Below are 22474 nucleotides of genomic sequence, written 5' to 3' on the forward strand. Positions count from 1 at the left end.
AACAACAGTGATTCGTTTAGAAATTGATCGACCCTGATATTACCAGACAAGCAAGGACTGTTACAACGAATGAAGTCCCCGGCAACTATGGATTGTGAAGTAGGACACTGAGATAAGCCTTGTATTTGAGAAAAACCAGTCATTGTCTTTGCGTGGTGAAAGATAACGAACCACAGTTATAATTTGACCGCTGTCAGTGAAATTATAATTATTATCAAATTTCAAACTTGTAATCGTTGTAATATGATGCTTACAAAAAACAAAACAATTAAATTTAGGGTGAATTTTGTATTCCAACACTTGCGGGGTTCAAATATTTAACGGTCGCAACTCTCTGCCCAGCCCTCTACGGTGCCATGAACTAATGTCCCACCCATGCCCCCCATAATCTTAGAGTTGAGTAGAGTTATTTGTCAATAAGTTATCATCGCCTTCCATTGAACGTTGTTTTTTTGTTGTTAATATAACACAAATTTAAAATGGCCATATAACCTTCATTGGGAAAATATTATCATTTCACAAGATAAGCCTTTATTTTGCTTTATGGAGAATTAGGGAGTTACCGACCATCTGTTTGTGATAAGACACATATGTCAACACTCTGGTCGAAAGTGTTACTAAGGAAATTCCCAAAACTATCATGGATTCTTTACTCTATAAAATATATACACATGCACAAAAGTTAAGCGCCACCCACCATATTTATGAGCTGTTACTTTTGGCATTTAATAATGACTATCATAACGAGATGTACGATTGTTATAACCCGTATATGTAAACCTCATGTGATGCAAAAGTTGTCCCAAAGCAAGTTTATCTTGTGTTCCAAAAGAATATGAGCAGAATGTAATTTTACCGAAGACCAGAAATTGAAGGATTAGAAAACATTGAAAAACTTTTTTTTGTCAGGTAACTGTCATGATATCAGCAGACCATACCAGGTATCACATAGACACCCTATGGAGTGCAGAATCTATTGCAAGACAGAAACGTCAGTAACGTGTGTATGATCCACGGACATTGACCACAGCTTCAACCCTACGCCTCATACTCATTACAAGCCGTTGACTGCTTCTCTGAGGCAAATGGATCCATTCTTCATGATGTGCGGCTTCAAAACCAGCGAGATTTTGAACTGGGGGATCACGATGTCTGATTTTCCGGCCAAGAATGTCCCAGAGGTGCTCAATCGGATTAAGATCCGGACTACAGGCCGGCCAAGGAAGAGTGGCAACAGCTTCTTGACGCAAATAAGCCAAAACTGCCCGAGATCTGTGTGGTCTAGCATTGTCGTCCATGTAAACAGGTCTTCTCTGAAGAGGATGGTTGTCAAAATGAGGGGCTACCACTGGACTACCATTGTTGGCCATTCAGGTTTCCACGAATTGTCACCAGCGGAAGTTTGCAGCCGAAGGAAACACAACCCCATATCATGACAGACCCCCCGCCACATATGCTTAGGTCTTCTGGATGTTCCTTGGTGCAAAACGAGTGTTACGTTGCCTCCAAACACGTATTCGACCATCAACAGTTCGTAGCACCATTCGACACTCGTCAGACCAATGGATCCTTCTCCAGTTGGCCAAGTTCCATCGACTACGGGCACGACACCATATCAGACGATTCCGCATGTGCCTCTCAGTCAGGTGAGGACGTTTTACTGGTCTTCTTGCGTTATAACCAGCCGCTCTGAGCCGACGCCTTAGGTCATCGTCGAGAGTCTCTAATGGGTAATCCACTGCAGTCTCAAATCTGTTGAAGTGGCAAATGGATTTCGTCTGACTATCCTGAAAAGACGTCTATCCTCTCTGTTGGAGGTCTTTCTTGGCCTACCAGACCTATGCATGTCGTTGACATCATTGGTTTGACCATGTTTGACAATCAAACGAGTGATTAACACTGTGATGGCGACCCATTTGTCTTGCCATGGCCCTGCATGACATGCCAGCATTTGTCATGCCTATCACTTGCCATCTTTCAGCGTTCGTTAACTTTCTCCCTCACCATGGCTGATTTTCATCCTCTATTGGAAGGTGAATCTCACACAGGAGCGAAATGCAACCACGTGTCTGAAATTTGAATTTCACTATTTATAGGGTAGGGGAACTGCAGCAACACGTAAAACACGCTTTCCTTGTGGTATCTGGACAAATTTTGGTTCATGAAACTATGGAAGCCTAATTCAGTCGTACATCATCATATTTCGTATTTCTGATTCCCACATGTGAAATCAAGAGACAATGAATATGGTGGCGCTTAACTTTTGTGCATGTGTATATATTCCACAGCACAACTACTTACGTTGGTAAATGGTGATCCTATGTAAATAAATATAAAACATGTAAATTTCAGCTTCGTTGCTTAAAAACATTTCCGCCACCATATTCTAACCGATAACGCTAAGCAAAATTGGAATGAATATATTTCAAATTCACGTAATGGCTCAGCCTACTCCATAATGCAATCTGAATATTAATGTAAAGTATTCTGCTTAAATTATTCCAGTTTTACGCCATTTCCTTTGACAATAAAGCTACAACAAATTCGAAAGTTATGCTACCACCTGCCTATTGAAAAGGAAGATGGGCTACCATACCAATATATGAAAGGAAATGTAAACTATGTAGGTGTGATGAGGTGAGGTTTTACGCCGCTTTTAGCAATATTCCAGCAATATCACGGCGTGGGACACCCCACCACGTGAAGACAATGGTCTGGATTTGACTGTCAGGGGCTATTGGGGAACATTTTATAGACACTATTTTTGTTCCTACAGTGCAGGGCATGTGTAATATATTTTCATTAACCGCGTGCGTGATTATTTTTTAGACCCAAACACATGCAAAGGCAATTCAAGTGTTCACCTGAACAAACACGGAACAGATGATACAAGTCAAAATATGGAATTGCATCTGACATCATTGGTGTCAAGGTTGCGTCAAATATAGAGAGATTTACAAGGGTGTGAAGGTTGTGTAACATGATCAAACAGCTTTTGAGCAAGAGTCGTCTGACGCCCGTTGAAATCTTGGTAGAAGGAACATATGCTCCAGTGTACCTAAAAAGCTGTGGAATGTAGAACATGAATCTATCACCGCACACGATAATAGTATCAATCCTTTGTAATGAACGTTAAACTAAGCAGTAGTTGAATCACAGGAGTCCGTATCTAAAAATAGACGCCCTCATGCATATTAATGACCATCTCCAAACGCGAGCCCGAAGGCTCGCGTGTGGAGATGGCCATGAATATACATGAATATGCATGTTGCTCCGATTTCTTGATCGAAGGCTCGCGTGTGGAGATGGTCATGAATATGCATGAGGGCGTCTATCTTTAGATACGGACTCCTGTGGTTGAATGGAGTGAATGCAAGAAACAACGTAACGGACATAAAGATTATATGCAGTTTCTGATATTTAATCAGATATAAAATCTATGTTTCATTATTATCTATCTTGTTACATTTATATGATTTAACTCAGTCTCATCCTCCCTTCCCAAATGGTTTAAATACGAGCTGTTTGGGAAGTTGTCAAAGTGATGTAGAGTAACCTCCCTTGTAAACCCGGAAGTGAAGTTATTAAATCGAAATGACAGCTCTCATTCCGGGAGTGTGTTCAGCCTTGACACAGGCAGTAGTTGACTCTCTTAAGAAGACTGGCGTGAAAACTGTGACAGATTTTATCACAGACGATGTAGAAAGTCTAGCACAAAGGTGCTCGATACCATACAAAGTGAGTATTGTTACAACAGGCCGGAACTCGCTGCTGGTGTACGGGATTGTCATTTTAGATAACCTATGTAGTTTTCAGATTGGAGGGTGGGTTTTTTATGCCCGAAAATGTAAATATTCTAGCTGTTATGTTCGCAAATCTTAAAACATATTTATGTTTATCGATATTGTTAAATACAAAAGTTGTCAGTCATTTTCTGAAGCACTCTCTCCAACTTAGTCCAAGTAAACTCACAACTTCATGCGAGGCACTGATCTGACTTCACTATGCTATGACGGCATGATTCAATGGATAACACGCCGGGTTAGCGGAATGTGAAAAAAACAATTAAATCAAACTGAAAAGTTTTACCTTGATTAAGCTCACAATAATTTCAGTGCATACTTTCAAACCCCATAATTGTATGTGTTTAGTTCAATAAATAATACTTGACTGAAGGTAAGTTACATATTCAATGTTGGGTCTATATATGTAGAAATTCCCCAATCACCCCCTTAATGTGAACAGTCCTGTCCTGGATAAATCAATATTCATACAATGGACCATCTTCCCGAAGCAAGAGAGTTAACTGACTAGGATTCCACCCATTTGGCTGGACTAATGATATTTTCGCGTAATGAAATCGAAAATCCGGTTCGTAAACATTCATGCAGATTTCAGTTGATTGCAGGATTTGCCAAGCATGTGCACCGCCAATTCAACAGATATTTTCCAAATCTTTTCATATTTTAATCCAGGTACTCACATGGTTTGATGCATTTCGTGATGTAAGACCAGCTTTATCACAATATAGACCTTGATTATCGATCAGATCGTCCTTACTGGGCGCCACTATTTTTTTTCAAGCAAATGCAAGTGATACCAGAGGTGGAATCTGATTGTCCATAGGAGAGGCTTAGAAGGGATATAGCTCGAAATAGCCACTGATGGCGCTACGATTGAGCTCAGGAATGCCAGTCCAGCAAGGGTGGAAACTGGACTTTTAAAGTCAGTTAACTCTCTTGCCTCGGGAAGATGGCAATGGACAGTTTTATCATTGATATATGCACCAATCTGAATTGTGATAAATATGCAAATACAGCCGCCTAGCAGGAACTACTTTTAACACGTTTAATCCGGTCAGAAGTGATGATGCTGGTTAGAATTGGTCTTCAGCAACCCATACTTGTTGTAAGAGGCAATTGATTGAATATGTCGGTGGTCAGGCTCGCTGACTTGGTTGAGGCATGTAACTGTATCCCAATTGCGTGCATCGATGCTCATGATGTCAATCACTGGATTGTCTGGTCCAGATTCAGTTATTGACAGACCGCTGAAACTATTTTTACTTAGCTCCATGTATTGATGCAGTGTGTATCTCAATATGTTCGACCCGTGAAGATTCCTTGGTAGAATAGGTCTTCAGCAACCCATACTTGCCGTTAGGGGCGACTATGCTTGTCGTAAAAGGCGACTAACGGGATCGGGTGGTCAGACTCGCTGACTTGGTTGATGCATGTCATCGATCCCAATTGCGTGGATCGATGTTCATGATATTAATCACTGGATTGTCTGGTCCAAACTCGATTATTTACAGATTGCCGTCATCTAGCTGGAATATTGCTGAGTGCGGCGTTAAACAACAAACCAACCAACCAACTCAATACGTTCAGATAGGTATTGCCTGATGTGTGGTTGTTTTTGTAAACAAACATGACTGCAGATCATTTGTCATGTGATAAATAGGATTGTTGACTCAAAATTTTGTGTTAATGGGCAGCTTCTAAAGTTTCTTCACTTAGTGAAATTTATTTTAAAATTTTGAATATTTCAAGAATGTTTAATATGATTTGTACCCTTGTGTGTTTCCATATTGTGTATATCATATGTCATATAGACCATTGTCCTGAAGCAAGAGAGTTAACTGACTATAACAGTCCAGGATCCACCCTTGCCAAACTAGGCTGGAATACCTGGGCTCAATCGTAGCGCCACCAGTGACTGTTACGAGTTATGTCCCTTATATGACCCTCCTATTGACCATTCAAATTCCACCTCTCACATAACTTGCATTTGCTTCAAACAAAATGGCAGCGCCCAGTCAAAACGATCTAATCGATAATCATATTTATTGTAATAAAACGTGTCTTCCCTCGCAAAATACATCAAATTAGTTGAGCACCTTGATAACAAACATGAATATATTTGGAAAATATCTGTCAACGTTCAGTTTATGGTACACATGCTCTGCAAATTCTTTTATAGCCAGTTAACTCCCTTGCCTCAGGAAGATGCATATAGTAGAGCTGGGACGGGTAACTTGGGTACCCAGGTCGGATTGGTACTGAGTACGACTCAGGTACCCACAGAACTACCCGGACCCGTGGTTAGTCAAGTGATATATTGTTTAATGACAAAAATTATGCACGCATTCCATCTGACTTTTCATATGGTTGAATAAAGATATAACTTAAGTCAACTTCAGTGTATGCATGCATGATCAGATTGTTTAATACATGTATCTAAATATGTTTTGCCAGGGTTATGGTAAAAAAATTCCCAATCGGACATTTTGTACCTATCTCTTGAGGCCTACAGTGGGTATCTGGGTAGGGTCGGGTAGTAGGGGTTGGGTACCCGGGTAGTAAATCTGGACTCGTCCCAGCCCTAGCATAATGCTTATTTTCAATCCTATTATATTATAATTACCATATGGAAAAAAACCACTTGGCTATTCAATAATTTCTATTAAAAATATGTTTTGTTTTTTGCAGGATCTTATAGCAATAAAAAGAGTTCTTCTCGCCCAACATTCTTCTTATCCCGTCCTTGGCCATGAAGCCTATTCTAGTGCTTGTTCTTCCCTTGCCTTCTTCTCCACTGGTTGTGAAAGGCAAGTACATCAGACAAGTTTAAAAATATTCTTTCTCATGTTATCAAATCTGACTAAAGTACTCACGGAAATGAATAAAAACTGTTTTTCTCAATTTAAAAATCGACACAAAGTGTTACGTAGCTGTAAATACGAAATAACAAAACAACTTGAAAAGTACTAGTCTGGATTTGCTAGTTTGATCTCAGTGAACAATACAAAATGTACTTTACAGGAGATAATTTGTCGGCACTTTCAACATTCAAAAATAAAACTAAGTCCAAATTGACATAGCAGAAACAGACTATAGGCATTATGCACCTGTCGTCAAGGTGTCATCGTTCACCTTGATCTACTTACACCTGGTTATGCCCTGTTTCACAATAGTCTGTTTTATTCACATTTTTACGTGTAAAAAGGCATAAAAACATTTGATACGCTGTATTTGTGCCACGGCCCAATTAGTACTAATTTAGTTGTTTGAATATTTACATATTTTGTATATTAACTGTATTTATTTAAGATCTGTGGTCGAAAAAAGAGGTTTTTTTCATTTCAGTGAGTACTTTAGTTAGGAGGGTTGTTTTTTTCTGTTTTTCCTGTAAACATGATCCTTGTCTTCCTCATGACCTCTTTTGGCCACACCCCCTTTGACTTGAAGTACGAGTGAGTGCGTTGGGTTTAACGCCTCTGCGAACAATATTGCAGCTATGTAACAACATGTTTGCTTGATGTGGGAGGAAAGCCTGAAGTGATGAAGGTGTAAGACTATTAGTCTTAACGGGATCGGGTGGTCATGCTCGCTGACTTGGTTGATGCATGTCATCGTATCCCAAATGCATGGATCGATGTTCATGATGTTAATCACGGGATTGTCTGGTCCAGACTCGATTATTTTCAGACCGCCATCATGTAGCTGGAATATTGCTGAGTGCGGTGTTAAACAACAAACAAACAAAACAAATCTCATGCCAATCTATGCTGTGAATGAAATGGCATGTGCAAAAGTTGGATTCCATGGCAAAAACGGAATTTGAGTCATAACGTTGTTTCCTGACACTGACAGTGCTTGAAAACAAACACATGATTGTGTTGGGGGAAATGGTCTACCAGGTTCACAGGTCATGTGAAAAGAAAATTAATTTTAACAACACTTGTCATGAGTATCTATGAAAAGAATAAAACAAAGACTTAAATTTACGAAGTGAATTATTGTAAATCGGATCATACTTCTTTGAATTAATATTTTTTCTTGACTCAAGTTAATATCGGTACCTGTTATACCATGAATACAGTTAAAAATGTTTTAAAGTTTTAAATTTCAAGCTTTTCGTCTTCCAGCCTAGACTTGATCTTAGATGGAGGTCTCTATACAGGGGAGGTAACTGAGGTAGCTGGAGAGATTGCAGTAGGGAAGACTCAGGTGAGGGCGATAAATAATACCTGAGTTGAATTTCAAAACCCTGGACCACCCAGGTGAACCCTTGTTGGTGAAGGCATAATTCAGCAGGGTTCCAGGCCCACTTGCACAAAGCGATCTTAGTGCTCCGATTATTGCAAGCATATGTTAAAGTATGGGAGTTACGATCATCTTAGCGCTAAGATCGCTTTGTGCAATTGGGCCCAGATAATATTTTGAGCCATTGAGAAGTAACTCATATGTTATCATTCACATTGGGTACTGTAAGTCTGGAAATTAATGCGTCTCCAAATTAATACGACTGCTGACCCCTAGCCAAAAGTGTGACTCAATATCAATGCGACTCCCCCACCCCATCCCCAGTGGAATGACGCATATCCTTACCATATTCCAGTCAAACAGCAAATAGTTCCACTTATTAGCACTGAGTAGAGCAGTTCCGTAAAAAAACAATAAACAGTGTTTTCCTAAACACAACACGCAGTTTATATGTTTACTCTGTTGACTGGTATTAAGGCAATAATATAATTGAACCTACAACAGTTCACTGATTGGTATGTGCAGAAGTTGTCAACAAGCTTGACACGAGTGGGTAGATCTCTTGACCCCAGCAGTGATAACTCAGTGATGCTAATGTGTAATTACTATTCTTTGAATGACATTGTTATATACTTGTTACAACTGCTGCTCAGTAAATTGTGTTTGTGTTTATATTCAAGTTGGTATTTCCGCTTTCCAAAGTGTGCAGTGAGGACATCTTATTGTTTATAGTCATTTGGAAACATAAATGCAAAGTTAGTTAATGCGAGCAAAGACCGTTAGCATTTTTCGCATTTAAATCATGCTGCGGCTCGCATTAATTTCAAGATTTACTGTCTTTGAATCATTGTATGTAACAGTCCCCACCATTACAGGATAAAGTGACCCCTGGTGAAAAATGAAGGGATCTGGAAAAACTACACTAGTTAACAGGTTTACAACTACAGTAAACTACGGTTATAACGAACACGCTTATAACGAACTAACGGATATAACGAACTAACTTTTTAGTCCCGACTATTTGCTGTAGTTATACTGTATATATGCTTATAACGAATTACGGTTATAACAAACTAAAATTAGTAGTCCCTTTGAGTTCGTTATAACCGTAGTTTACTGTACAACAAAAACAGCTCATTTATAATTTGCGAGATGAACTCAGTGTCAACTCATTGTGGGTTAATTGTTTGAAAGGCATTTCTTTGAAGTTGACGGATGACAACGTAGACACAGTTTATGGATAACAACCTCTTTACTTACTGTAAAGGCGACATTTCAGTATTGATCCTTATACCGTTGTCCCCATGATTAAGGCATAACTCAGCAGGGCTCCAGATGATATTTTGAGCCAAGGAGAAGTAACTCATATGTTGTTATTTACATTGGGTATTTGATAGCTTTCTTTGGTATTGAAAGTCACGATATGGCTGAAATACTGCCAATCTCATTAACATCAGATCTTAGTTCTTGCTATTGCTAAACAAAGATCTGAGGACATCCCATTATGGGTCATGTCAGAACGACCTATCATCCGACCAATCAAAGCGTTGCTTACCAGATCATGAAAGTGACAGTCGGAATGTGTTTTCTAATCATGCAACCTCGAAAACGTTAACACAGGGTATTCCGAACGACTGATCCTGTCAAAGTTATCGTCCATCTCTCGCTTCCGTGGGATAAACATTTGATTGGAGGAGAAGCACTGCCATACAATCTCAACCATATATTAGACATTCCGGAATGTTCGTTTCTTCAGTTTTCAAAATTTTGAATCGAGAACTGTGTCAGCATATTTTTCAAAAGCGTAGTCTGAAATGGAAGTCGCCAGGCTGAAACGAGTGCCGTAAAGCTAGAGAAAGCTGATTTCTAATTGGCTAATGTTGTCAATCATTTCAGTGGTTGGTCAAATTTGCGAAAGGTCGTTCGGACGTGACCCGTAAAGGGATGTCCTAAAATCTTTGTTTAGTGGCAGCGAGAACTTAGATCTAAATTAAATGAGATTGAAATACTGCCAATGTGACTTTACATTTTGACTCACTCACTCATTCTTTGGTATTGAATATATTTTACTCCCTTGGATCCAGATTTTGGTCCTGCCCCACACGGAAACACATGTTAAATTGGCTGTTTCTTTAGTAAATACCCTGTTGACCCAGCAGTGAATGGGTACCCGGTAAGATGAGATGGTAATGTGACTGTTATACCTTCATCCTCAATTTTGGTTGAATACTTCCCAGGGAGCTGAGAATGTAAAATTGATTGCACACTGATCAACTGACCAGGGTAATGATGTGGCACTTGGAGCATATTTTGGGGTGTGTTTGTTTGTTGTTTAACGCTGCACTCAGCAATATGTAGATACATGACGGTGGTCTGTAAATAATCCAGTCTTGGCTAGATAATCCAGTGATTGACATCATGAGCATCGATCCACGTAATTGGGATACATCAACAAAGTCCAGTGACCTGACCATCCGATCACGTTAATCGCCCCTTCTGACAAGCATGGTAACCTTTTATGGCAAGCATGGGTTGCTGAAGATCTAGTTTAACCCGGATCTTCTTGGTGTATTGGAAAGATGGACATTAATATTTTACGCAGTGTGTGTGTGTGTGTGTGTGTGTGTGTGTGTGTGTGTGTGTGTGTGTGTGTGTGTGTGTGTGTGTGGCATATATGGTTACTGACTATAACACATGCTGTGTGTTGCCTTCAGATATGTCTGAGCAGTGCAGCATGTGTGTCATGTCAGCAGCGGGTGGCGTACGTCGACACGTGCGGTGCGTTCAGTGCGGAGAGGGTGATGGAGATGCTGCAGCTGCAGGGCCACACCAAGGTAGGACTCACACCCTCCCTGTACAGTTGTACTGTCGGCATAGTTACACACACATCTGTGTGTATTTTGCACTGTCTGGATCTGGAGACTGGATTTCCAGAAATAAAGCATTTTATGTAGTATTTATATCTGTTTGCGTAAATATCGTCTGGTAGTGAGGTTTCCGGGTATCCGAGGTCTGGATAAGAGGGGTTTCACTGCATGTACACATTTGTGAAATCTTGATCGCTAAGATTTGTGGAATGGATTACTGTCTTCTTTCATTTTTTTATCTTTGTCTTTGCAGAATCCTGAAGAAGTGATGTCCCGAATTCGCTGCTTCCAGCCTCATGACATATTTACCTTGTTTGCTGTACTAGAGAACATTCGAGTCCAGCTTGTTAAACAGGTGAGTGAGTGAGTATGGTTTTATGCAGCTTTTAGCAATATTCAAGCAATATCACGGCGGGGGACACCAGAAATGCGCTTCACACATTGTACCCATGTCAGGAATCGAACCCAGATCTTTGGCGTGACAAGCTAACGCTTTAACCACTAGGCTACCCGACCGCCCGTGTTAAGCAGGTATTCTGTCCGTCTCACATTCAGTGGAAGAGTCCGTATAATCTGATTTATACTGTTATCAATCACCATGGGGATAATATTGTGAGTGAAAAATTTTAAAGGAATGAAAGGGTTTCAGTTGATCCATAATAAGGCTTAAAAAGTTAAAGAATTGGTTATCAGGCAATGACTTTCGAAAATATAGTGCAGGCGGCCGGTGTTTTTTTCCGCCTTTTTTTGGCTTGTTTGTTTAGGCTAGTATGTACTAAATAAACAGTTGTGTACGATTAACCTGGGAAAGGGCCTCTCTTCATAAACAAGCATACAAACTCCTATTGTCGCCATGACCATAACACGAGATGTACAGTAAAGCAGTGTGCATGTAAAGGGAAGTAACTGTGTGCTACATATGATCACATTTTATTTAAATATTAGGATTTTTTATAAAAAAAATTAAAAATGGAAATAAAAACGAAACGTGCGTTAGACTTTATGAAGATGCGGGCAGTTTCCGAGAACCAAGACTTATTTTGTTCAGCCTGAAAAATTCCGTTATATTGAATTTGCATTTCGAAGCTGTAGCATCGATGAAGACAGGTGTTAACTTTTTTATGTCAACTGGGGCGTTCTGGTAGCCTAGTGGTAAAAGCGTTTGCTAGTCACGCCAAAGACCCGGGTTCGATTCCTGACATGGGTACAATGTGATATTGCTGAAATATTGCTAAAAGCGGCGTAAAACCATACTCACTCACTGTTGTCAACTTCTTTGTTCTTTCAACGCTTCAGTTCATTTGCACCAGTATCTGTACAAAACAAGTGATCAAACACTGGGTCGAACGTTGTTATATACTGTAAATCTGGCAATGTTTGCGGGCAGGAAAGTACTGCCAAAACTGCGAGCGACACACACTCGTAACAGTTTCATGACACAGTTATTTTTGCGGACAACGAAGAACAAAGAGGTGAGGATACATAGTTTGTTTATCCGCTTCCACACATTATCAAACCTGTCAGAACAAGATTAAATAAATAGCCCTGCACATCCTGTTCTCTATAACCTATTGTCACGCTGTCTCAATAGTCTAATCAGGAAAATTCACTTTCCTGCCACACCTTGTAAATTTCCTTACGACCACCTCCGTGGTCTAGTGGTAGAGCGTCCACCCCTGGAGAGCGGAAGGTCCGGGATTCGACCCCCGGCCGGGTCATACCAAAAGACGTTAAAAGATGGTACTTGTTGTTACCCTGTCTGGCGCTCGGCATTAAGGGGCTAAAACAAGGACTGGTCGGCTCGGAGTCAGTATACTGTGTCTGAGTGGGGTATTCATGTTAAACTGCGGCATGGTATTTCAGTGGGCTAGCACTATAAAACGGCATCAGTCCGGACTAGTACAAGCAGCCACACACACACATTCACGTGCATGCACGTCGCTATATAAGTGCAATAATCTTGGACGCAACGTTAAACCCAATTTCACCTCACCTCACCTAAATTTCCTTACATAATACTGAGTATTCTAGTCAGTCTTATAAAACTGCTGTTAGATAAACACGTTACTCCAACCTTCTTTGTCAACAACAACAACGACAACAACACATCTATCTGCAGTTAAATAAACACTGACTGACACTCAGCTATCTTTTAGAGCTGCTTCCAACTCATAAAACATAACATGTGCAAAAGCATCTTTCATTTTTTGTAATCTCATCGCCATGGTGTCACAAAACTTTCCACACGCAGTTAAGGATATTGTTACCCACGCGCAATAATTTATTGACGCAAAACTTTCCAGATTAACAGTAACACCTGTGACAATCTGGGTTAGAATTTGTCTGCAGCAGCCTATGCTTGTCGGAAGAGGCGAATAACGGGATCAGGTGGTCAGGCTCGCTGACTTAGTTGATGCATGTCATTGTATCACAATAGTGTCGATTGATGCTCATGATGTCAATCACTGGATGGTCTGGTCCAGACTCGATACTTACAGACCGATGGAATATTGCTGAGTGCGACGTTAAACAACAAAGAAAGAAACTAGCTGTAGCTAAGTGATGATTTACTTCCAGACAGACAGTTTCTACCGTGGTCTGAAGCTGTTGGTTGTGGACAGTGTGACGTCGGTCATCTACCCAGTGCTGGGAGGCCAGCAGATGGATGGTCAGTATCACCACTATATACTGAGCAAAACAAGTTAGAGATCATGAATATTTTTGGGGATAATTTTATGAAATTTGGTGCTCAGTCTTAAACACAAATATATATTTGTCAACGTATACCGGTTTTGTTTAATCTTGAAGTCAAATATTGGTTTCATTTCCTGTGAGCAGTCTGTGTGGTTTTACCATTGTGTGAGTTCATGTGATTTGACCATTGTGTGAGTCCTTGTGGTTTTACCATTGTGTGAGTTCATGAGATTTTACTAATGTGTGAGTTCATGAGATTATACTAATGTGTGAGTTCATGTGATTTTACCAGTGTGTGAGTCTGTGTAGTTTTACCATTGTGTGAGTTCATGTGATGTTTCCATTGTGTGAGTTCATGTGATTTTACCATTGTGTGAGTTCATGTGATTTTACCATTGTGTGAGTCCTTGTGGTTTTACCATTGTGTGAGCCCATGTAGTTTTACCATTGTGTGAGTTCATGTGATTTTACCATTGTGTGAGTCCTTGTAGTTTTACCATTGTGTGAGTCCTTGTAGTTTTACCATTGTGTTAGTCCTTGTAGTTTTACCATTGTGTGAGTCCTTGTAGTTTTACCATTGTGTGAGTCCTTGTAGTTTTACCATTGTGTTAGTCCTTGTAGTTTTACCATTGTGTGAGTCCTTGTAGTTTTACCATTGTGTGAGTCCTTGTAGTTTTACCATTGTGTGAGTCCTTGTAGTTTTACCATTGTGTGAGTCCTTGTAGTTTGACCATTGTGTTAGTCCTTGTAGTTTGACCATTGTGTGAGTCCTTGTAGTTTTACCATTGTGTGAGTCCTTGTAGTTTTACCATTGTGTGAGTCCTTGTAGTTTTACCATTGTGTGAGTCCTTGTAGTTTTACCATTGTGTGAGTCCTTGTAGTTTTACCATTGTGTGAGTCCTCGTGGTTTTACCATTGTGCGAGTCTGTGTGGTTTTACCATTGTGTGTGTCTGTTTGGATTCACCATTGTGCGAGTCTGTTTGGATTCACCATTGTGCGAGTCCATAAGGTTTTACCATTGTGCATGTCTGTGTTGTTTTTACCTACGTGCAAGCCTGTTTGATTTGTGGAACTGTGCTACACCCTGTGTTCCTGTGTCCCTGTGTCCCTGTGTCCCTCTGTTCCTGTTCCTGTGTCCCCGTGTTCCTGTGTCCCAGTGTCCGTGTTCCTCTGTCCCCGTGTTCCTGTGTCCGAGTTCCTCTGTTCCTGTGTCCCTCTGTTCCTGTTCCTGTGTCCCCATGTTCCTGTGTCCCAGTGTCCGTGTTCCTGTGTTCCTGTGTTCCTCTGCTCCTGTGTCCCTCTGTTCCTGTTCCTGTGTCCCCATGTTCCTGTGTCCCAGTGTCCGTGTTCCAGTGTACCTGTGTTCCTGTTGATCATCATGTGAATGTTAACAGGTCATGGTCTGATGGTTCAGCTTGGACACACACTCAAGATGCTGGCGGTGGAGTTCTCTATTGCTGTCCTGGTAAGTCGTCTTGTACCATGTGTCACATTAGCAATATTCCAGCTATCACATCACATCAGCCTGTACTTGACAGACAGAACAATGAATTTGACCATGGCCCACATATTAATATCGACCACAACCAACATATCAACCAGCTGATTTCTCATTTTATGCACCTCCACAAGCATGTGGTCACTTTCATTAGTAAGCTCTGTTCATGCCGTTTTGGAATGGTGTCATGTTAACATAATAAGGTGCAGACATCTTCACTATTGAGATTAAAATACAAAAGCAAATTTAAAATACCACATCCTTCCTATGTATCTTTGTTTCAGATCAGCAACAATGTGGTGTTTGGTGCAGATGGTCAGCGTGTGGCCAGTCTGGGTCGGACCTGGTCTCACATCCCACACACACGACTGGTCATCGAGAAGACTGGACGCTCCCAGCACCGGAGAGCTGTAGTGGTCAAGAGCTCGCGCCTGGTACGTGCTCACTGAACTTAAGGCAATCACAGTACCACATTGTTGTAACGCTCTGTGCACTAACAGTGAGTGAGTTGGGTTGAGGCCAGTAACATCACTACATTTCTCCTTGATATATCAGGAAGAAAGTGTTGCAAGTTGCGGACACATCTTTGGTGAAGTACATGAGCATGGGTGTTCGATCTCCGACCGCGTCATACCTAAAGACTTTAAAAGATGGTACTTGTTGTTACCCTGTCTGGCGCTCGGCATTAAGGGGCTAAAACAAGGACTGGTTGGCTCGGAGTCAGTAAACTGTGTCTGAGTGGGGTATTCATGTTAAACTGCGGCATGGTATCTCAGTGGGCTAGCACTTTAAATCGGTATCAGTCCAGACTAGTACAAGCAGCCACACAAACGCACACACTTACATGCACGTCGCTATATATAAGTGCAATAATCTTGGACGCGACGTTAAACCCAATTTCACCTCACCTCACATGAGCATGGGTATGGTGCTGACAAATGACTTTGGTTGGTTTGTTGTTTAACGCCGCGCTCAACAATATTCCAGCTATATGACGTTTGTGTGTCAAAAATCGATTCTGGACCAGACAATCCAGTGATTGACATCATGACCACCTGATCCCATTAGTCGCCTCTTATGACAAGCATAGTCACCTTTTATGGCAAGCATTGGTTGCTGAAGACCTATTCTACCCCGGATCTTCACGGGTCGACAAATGACAGTGCTCATAATTAATATGAAGTTGAAATCTGAACCAAACAGTCAGTGGATTCTGGCATCATTATGGGAAGCACCTCTGCACAAAAAACTTTGGTGCCTCAGATGACTGTGCCCCCCCCCCCCCACACACACACACACGTGCCCCCTCTGCCTAACAATCCATTCACTGTACAGAACCTTGTAGGTTGCTTAATGTTGTCTGCAGTATTCCAGCTAATGCTGGCCACCAATGCTGTCTATTATTATCCTTTAAAGAAAATTAAGGAAAATTAGATTGTTTTGTTAAAATAGGATGTAAGTGTTTAGTTTCGTGTCTTTGTTGCAGGTGACGCCAGTATCAACATCGTTCACAATACCCTCACTGGTGCCAGACAGCTGACAACATTCCTGGTACCCTCACTGGAGCCAGACAGCTGACAACATTCCCTGTACCCTCACTGGAGCCAGACAGCTGACAACATTCCCGGTACCCTCACTTGAGCCAGACAGCTGACATATTCCTGGTACCCTCACTTGAGCCCGACAGCTGACAACATTCTCGGTACCCTCACTGGAGCCAGACAGCTGACAACATTCTCGGTACCCTCACTGGAGCCTGACAGCTGACAACATTCTCGGTACCCTCACTGGAGCCAGACAGCTGACAACAACATTCTCGGTACCCTCACTGGAGCCAGACAGCTGACAACATTTTTGGTTCCCTCACTGGAGCCCGACAGCTGACAACAACACTCTCGGTACCCTCACTGGAGCCCGACAGCTGACAACAACATTCTCGGTACCCTCACTGGAGCCAGACAGCTGACAACAACACTCTCGGTACCCTCACTGGAGCCAGACAGCTGACAACAACATTCTCGGTACCCTCACTGGAGCCAGACAGCTGACAGTAACATTCTCGGTACCCTCACTGGAGTCAGACAGCTGACAACATTCTCGGTACCGTCACGAGAGCCTGACAGCTGACAACATTCTCGGTACCCTCACTGGAGCCAGACAGCTGACAACAACATTCTCGGTACCCTCACTGGAGCCAGACAGCTGACAACATTTTTGGTTCCCTCACTGGAGCCCGACAGCTGACAACAACACTCTCGGTACCCTCACTGGAGCCCGACAGCTGACAACAACATTCTCGGTACCCTCACTGGAGCCAGACAGCTGACAACAACACTCTCGGTACCCTCACTGGAGCCAGACAGCTGACAACAACATTCTCGGTACAGTCACTGAAGCCAGACAGCTGACAACAACATTCTCGGTACCCTCACTGGAGCCAGACAGCTGACAACAACATTCTCGGTACCCTCACTGGAGCCCGACAGCTGACAACAACACTCTCGGTACCCTCACTGGAGCCCGACAGCTGACAACAACATTCTCGGTACCCTCACTGGAGCCAGACAGCTGACAGTAACATTCTCGGTACCCTCACTGGAGTCAGACAGCTGACAACATTCTCGGTACCGTCACTGGAGCCCGACAGCTGACAACATTCTTGGTACCCTCACTGGAGCCAGACAGCTGACAACAACATTCTCGGTACCCTCACTGGAGCCTGACAGCTGACAACATTCCCTGTACCCTCACTGGAGCCAGACAGCTGACAACATTCCCGGTACCGTCACTGGAGCCAGACAGCTGACAACATTCTTGGTACCTTCACTGGAGCCAGACAGCTGACAACAACATTCTCGGTACCCTCACTGGAATCAGACATCTGACAACATCCACGGTACCCTCACTGGAGCCCAACAGCTAACAACATTCTTGGTACCCTCACTGGAGCCAGACAGCTGACAACATTCTCGGTACCCTCACTGGAGCCAGACAGCTGACAACATTCTCGGTACCGTCACTGGAGCCCGACAGCTGACAACATTCTCGGTACCGTCACTGGAGCCCGACAGCTGACAACATTCTCGGTACCGTCACTGGAGCCAGACAGCTGACAACATTCTCGGTACCGTCACTGGAGCCCGACAGCTGACAACATTCTCGGTACCCTCACTGGAGCCAGACAGCTGACAACAACATTCTCGGTACCCTCACTGGAGCCAGACAGCTGACAACATTCTCGGTACCCTCACTGGAGCCCGACAGCTGACAACAACATTCTCGGTACCCTCACTGGAGCCCGACAGCTGACAACAACATTCTCGGTACCCTCACTGGAGCCCGACAGCTGACAACAACATTCTTGATACCCGCTTGAGCCAGACAGCTGACAATAACATTCTCGGTACCCTCACTGGAGCCAGACAGCTGACAATAACATTCTCGGTACCCTCACTGGAACCAGACAGCTGACAATAACATTCTCGTTACGCTCACTGGAACCAGACAGCTGACAACAACATTCTCGGTACCCTCACTGGAACCAGACATCTGACAACATCCACGGTACCCTCACTGGAGCCCAACAGCTAACAACATTCTTGGTACCTTCACTGGAGCCAGACAGCTGACAACATTCTCGGTACCCTCACTGGAGCCGGACAGCTGACAACATTCTCAGTACCCTCACTGGAGCCAGACAGCTGACAATAACATTCTCGGTACCCTCCCTGGAGCCCGACAGCTGACAACAACATTCTCGGTACCCTCACTGGAGCCCGACAGCTGACAACATTCCTGGTACCCTCACTGGAGCCAGACAGCTGACAACATTCCTGGTACCCTCACTGGAGCCCGACAGCTGACAACATTCCCGGTACCCTCACTGGAGCCCGACAGCAGACAACATTCTTGGTACCCTCACTGGAGCCAGACAGCTGACAACAACATTCTCGGTACCCTCACTGGAACCAGACAGCTGACAACATCCTCGGTACCCTCACTGGAGCCCAACAGCTAACAACATTCTTGGTACCCTCACTGGAGCCAGACAGCTGACAACATTCTCGGTACCCTAACTGGAGCCAGACAGCTGACAACATTCTCGGTACCGTCACTGGAGCCCGACAGCTGACAACATTCTCGGTACCCTCACTGGAGCCAGACAGCTGACAACAACATTCTCGGTACCCTCACTGGAGCCAGACAGCTGACAACATTCTCGGTACCCTCACTGGAGCCCGACAGCTGACAACAACATTCTCGGTACCCTCACTGGAGCCAGACAGCTGACAACAACATTCTCGGTACCCTCACTGGAGCCCGACAGCTGACAACAACATTCTTGATACCCGCTTGAGCCAGACAGCTGACAATAACATTCTCGGTACCCTCACTGGAGCCAGACAGCTGACAATAACATTCTCGGTACCCTCACTGGAACCAGACAGCTGACAATAACATTCTCGTTACGCTCACTGGAACCAGACAGCTGACAACAACATTCTCGGTACCCTCACTGGAACCAGACATCTGACAACATCCACGGTACCCTCACTGGAGCCCAACAGCTAACAACATTCTTGGTACCTTCACTGGAGCCAGACAGCTGACAACATTCTCGGTACCCTCACTGGAGCCGGACAGCTGACAACATTCTCAGTACCCTCACTGGAGCCAGACAGCTGACAATAACATTCTCGGTACCCTCCCTGGAGCCCGACAGCTGACAACAACATTCTCGGTACCCTCACTGGAGCCCGACAGCTGACAACATTCCTGGTACCCTCACTGGAGCCAGACAGCTGACAACATTCCTGGTACCCTCACTGGAGCCCGACAGCTGACAACATTCCCGGTACCCTCACTGGAGCCCGACAGCAGACAACATTCTTGGTACCCTCACTGGAGCCAGACAGCTGACAACAACATTCTCGGTACCCTCACTGGAACCAGACAGCTGACAACATCCTCGGTACCCTCACTGGAGCCCAACAGCTAACAACATTCTTGGTACCCTCACTGGAGCCAGACAGCTGACAACATTCTCGGTACCCTAACTGGAGCCAGACAGCTGATAACAACACTCTCGGTACCTTCACTGGAGCCAGACAGCTGACAATAACATTCTCGGTACCCTCACTGGAGCCCGACAGCTGACAACAACATTCTCGGTACCCTCACTGGAGCCAGACAGCTGACAACAACATTCTCGGTACCCTCACTGGAGCCCGACAGCTGACAACAACATTCTTGATACCCGCTTGAGCCAGACAGCTGACAATAACATTCTCGGTACCCTCACTGGAGCCTGACAGCTGACAACAACATTCTCGGTACCCTCACCGGAATCTGTCTACTAACAGCAAATATCAGTTACCAAGTCGTCTTTCATAAGAGGTCTGTCCCGATAAAAGGGATGCTCAATGCTGAAATACTTGGTGCAATATTTGAGTACCATACCTTCTTGTGCATAGTGCACACTTTATTATACAACTACAGCTGTAGATACGTGTGCACATAATACATGCACACAATGAGTTTTAGTTATCTTAATCTGCATATAAGACAATGCATAGCACAAATATAAATACAAATGAAACTGTAAATCTTCATGTCGATTGATGTTGTATTGCAAATTTCACATTTTAATTGACCAAGTTTGTTATCTCCTGTTCGTCCACCTGAAGTGACATGATGTAAATTTTGGACTGCACACTATGTAGATATAAATACCGTATTCGATGTAATAAGCGCCAGGGGCGCTCTCAAAATTAGAAATAGGGGGCTCTTATTAGAATATTATTTTAGTGAAAAAAAACAGAGTTGAAAGATAAATTTCGTGGTTTATGCTGACAGCCTGAAAAGTTTATATACGAGAGATACATTTTTCCAAAATTTCAATCCCCATAATTAAGGGTGCATATAACACACGAATACGTATTATACGCGAATAAATAAGTCTTGTGTACATTGATCAATCGGAAGGGGTGCTAATTGGTATTGTTCACTAGCCAATATATTAGCAAATATCGCCGTGGGCACTTATTAGAGCGGGGCGCTTATTATGTCGAATACGGTAAGTAATTTTCTCAAAACTTTTACCTCAAAATGGGGGGTGTGCATTATGCACAAAAAAGGTGGCAACACTTCTTTCTCAAGTTGTTTCCCTGAACTTGATAATCCCCTGTTACAGTACCGTGTCCTTTCTGTTTACATGTGCAACCATCACGTCATAAATCATATTTTATTTGAGTACTGTCTGTGTTCTATTTTCAGGGTTAAACCGCAAAAGTAACTGCATACCCATTCAAACTGGGAAGCATGCATGTTAGATTTATAAACTGATGTATTATTCTGTTAAGAAAAAATAAGTTTGGACTGCCTGTGTCTGATTTTGATCACTCTGTCATGAAGGAAATCTTTACTTTGTGAAGATCCGGGGTAGAATAGGTCTTCAGCAACCCATACTTGCCGTAAATGGCGTCTATGCTTGTTGTAAGAGGCGACTAACGGGAACAGGTGGTCAGACTCGCTGACTTGGTTGATGCATGTCATCGTATCCCAATTACGTGGATTGATGCTCATGTCAATCACTGGATTATCTGGTCTAGACTCGATTATTTACAGACTGCCATCATATAGCTGGTATATATTGCTGAGTGCAGTGTAAACAGCAAACAAACTTTACTTTATTTTCTGTTGATACTCTGGTCACCCTTCATTTTCTTGCCTGGAACATCTTTACGTAACTCCCCGGGACCATGGTGATTCATGTTACACAGGTTTATTCCTAAAATGGCGACATTATGAGAGGCCAATCATGATATTGGTGCTGATGTGAGGTGGAATTATTATTTCACTTATGTAAAGATATGTGTGTGTGTGGCTGCTAGTATGAGTCGGACTAATGCTGGTTTTATAGTGCTGGACCACTGAGATACCATGCCGCAGTTTAACATGAATACACCACTCCGACACAGTATACTGACTCAAGCCGACCAGTCCATGTTTTTGCCCCTTAATGCTGGCACCAGGCAGGGTAACAACAATTACCATCTTTTAGTGTGCCACAGCTGGGGATCGAACCACAGACCTAACACTCCATTGGCAGATGCTCTACCCATTAGACCACAGAGGCGTCCGTAGTTGTAGTGACTAATTGAGTCTGGTCCAGACAAACCAGTGAGTGATATTATGAGACACGTCCCATGCTGTTGAGGTATGATGAAACTGAATTGACTATCGCCAACTCGGAGCACAGATCCATTTAGTCACCTGACATGACTAACATAGTTTGCTAGAGTGAGTGAGTGAGTGAGTTGGGTTTAATGCCGCTTTTAACAGTATTCCAGTTTTATCGCGGCGT

General features: G+C 43.0%; 1 protein-coding gene across 1 annotated transcript; it reads left to right on the forward strand.

Annotated features, from left to right (window-relative positions):
- Nucleotides 1-3594: 3594 nt before the first annotated feature.
- On the forward strand, nucleotides 3595-17210 carry LOC124145735 (DNA repair protein RAD51 homolog 4-like). The gene is made up of 9 exons (XM_048401342.1): nucleotides 3595-3738; nucleotides 6492-6610; nucleotides 7931-8012; nucleotides 10763-10882; nucleotides 11169-11270; nucleotides 13493-13583; nucleotides 15005-15075; nucleotides 15393-15542; nucleotides 16595-17210. Exons 1-9 carry the CDS (start codon nucleotides 3595-3597, stop codon nucleotides 16646-16648), a joined length of 933 nt encoding a protein of 310 aa, XP_048257299.1. The 3' UTR covers nucleotides 16649-17210.
- The last annotated feature ends 5264 nt before the right edge of the window (nucleotides 17211-22474 follow it).

This window comes from Haliotis rufescens, unplaced genomic scaffold (assembly GCF_023055435.1).
Source record: "Haliotis rufescens isolate VD_foot unplaced genomic scaffold, xgHalRufe1.0.p SCAF_21, whole genome shotgun sequence".
Taxonomy (NCBI): domain Eukaryota; kingdom Metazoa; phylum Mollusca; class Gastropoda; order Lepetellida; family Haliotidae; genus Haliotis; species Haliotis rufescens.

Coding starts and splice junctions, on each gene's coding strand:
- LOC124145735 (XM_048401342.1), top strand. CDS start 3,595: ATGACAGCTCTCATTCCGGGAGTGTGTTCAGCCTTGACACAGGCAGTA. Junction 11,271..13,492: donor GAGTCCAGCTTGTTAAACAG/GTGAGTGAGTGA, acceptor ATTTACTTCCAG/ACAGACAGTTTCTACCGTGG. Junction 15,543..16,594: donor TGGTCAAGAGCTCGCGCCTG/GTACGTGCTCAC, acceptor TCTTTGTTGCAG/GTGACGCCAGTATCAACATC.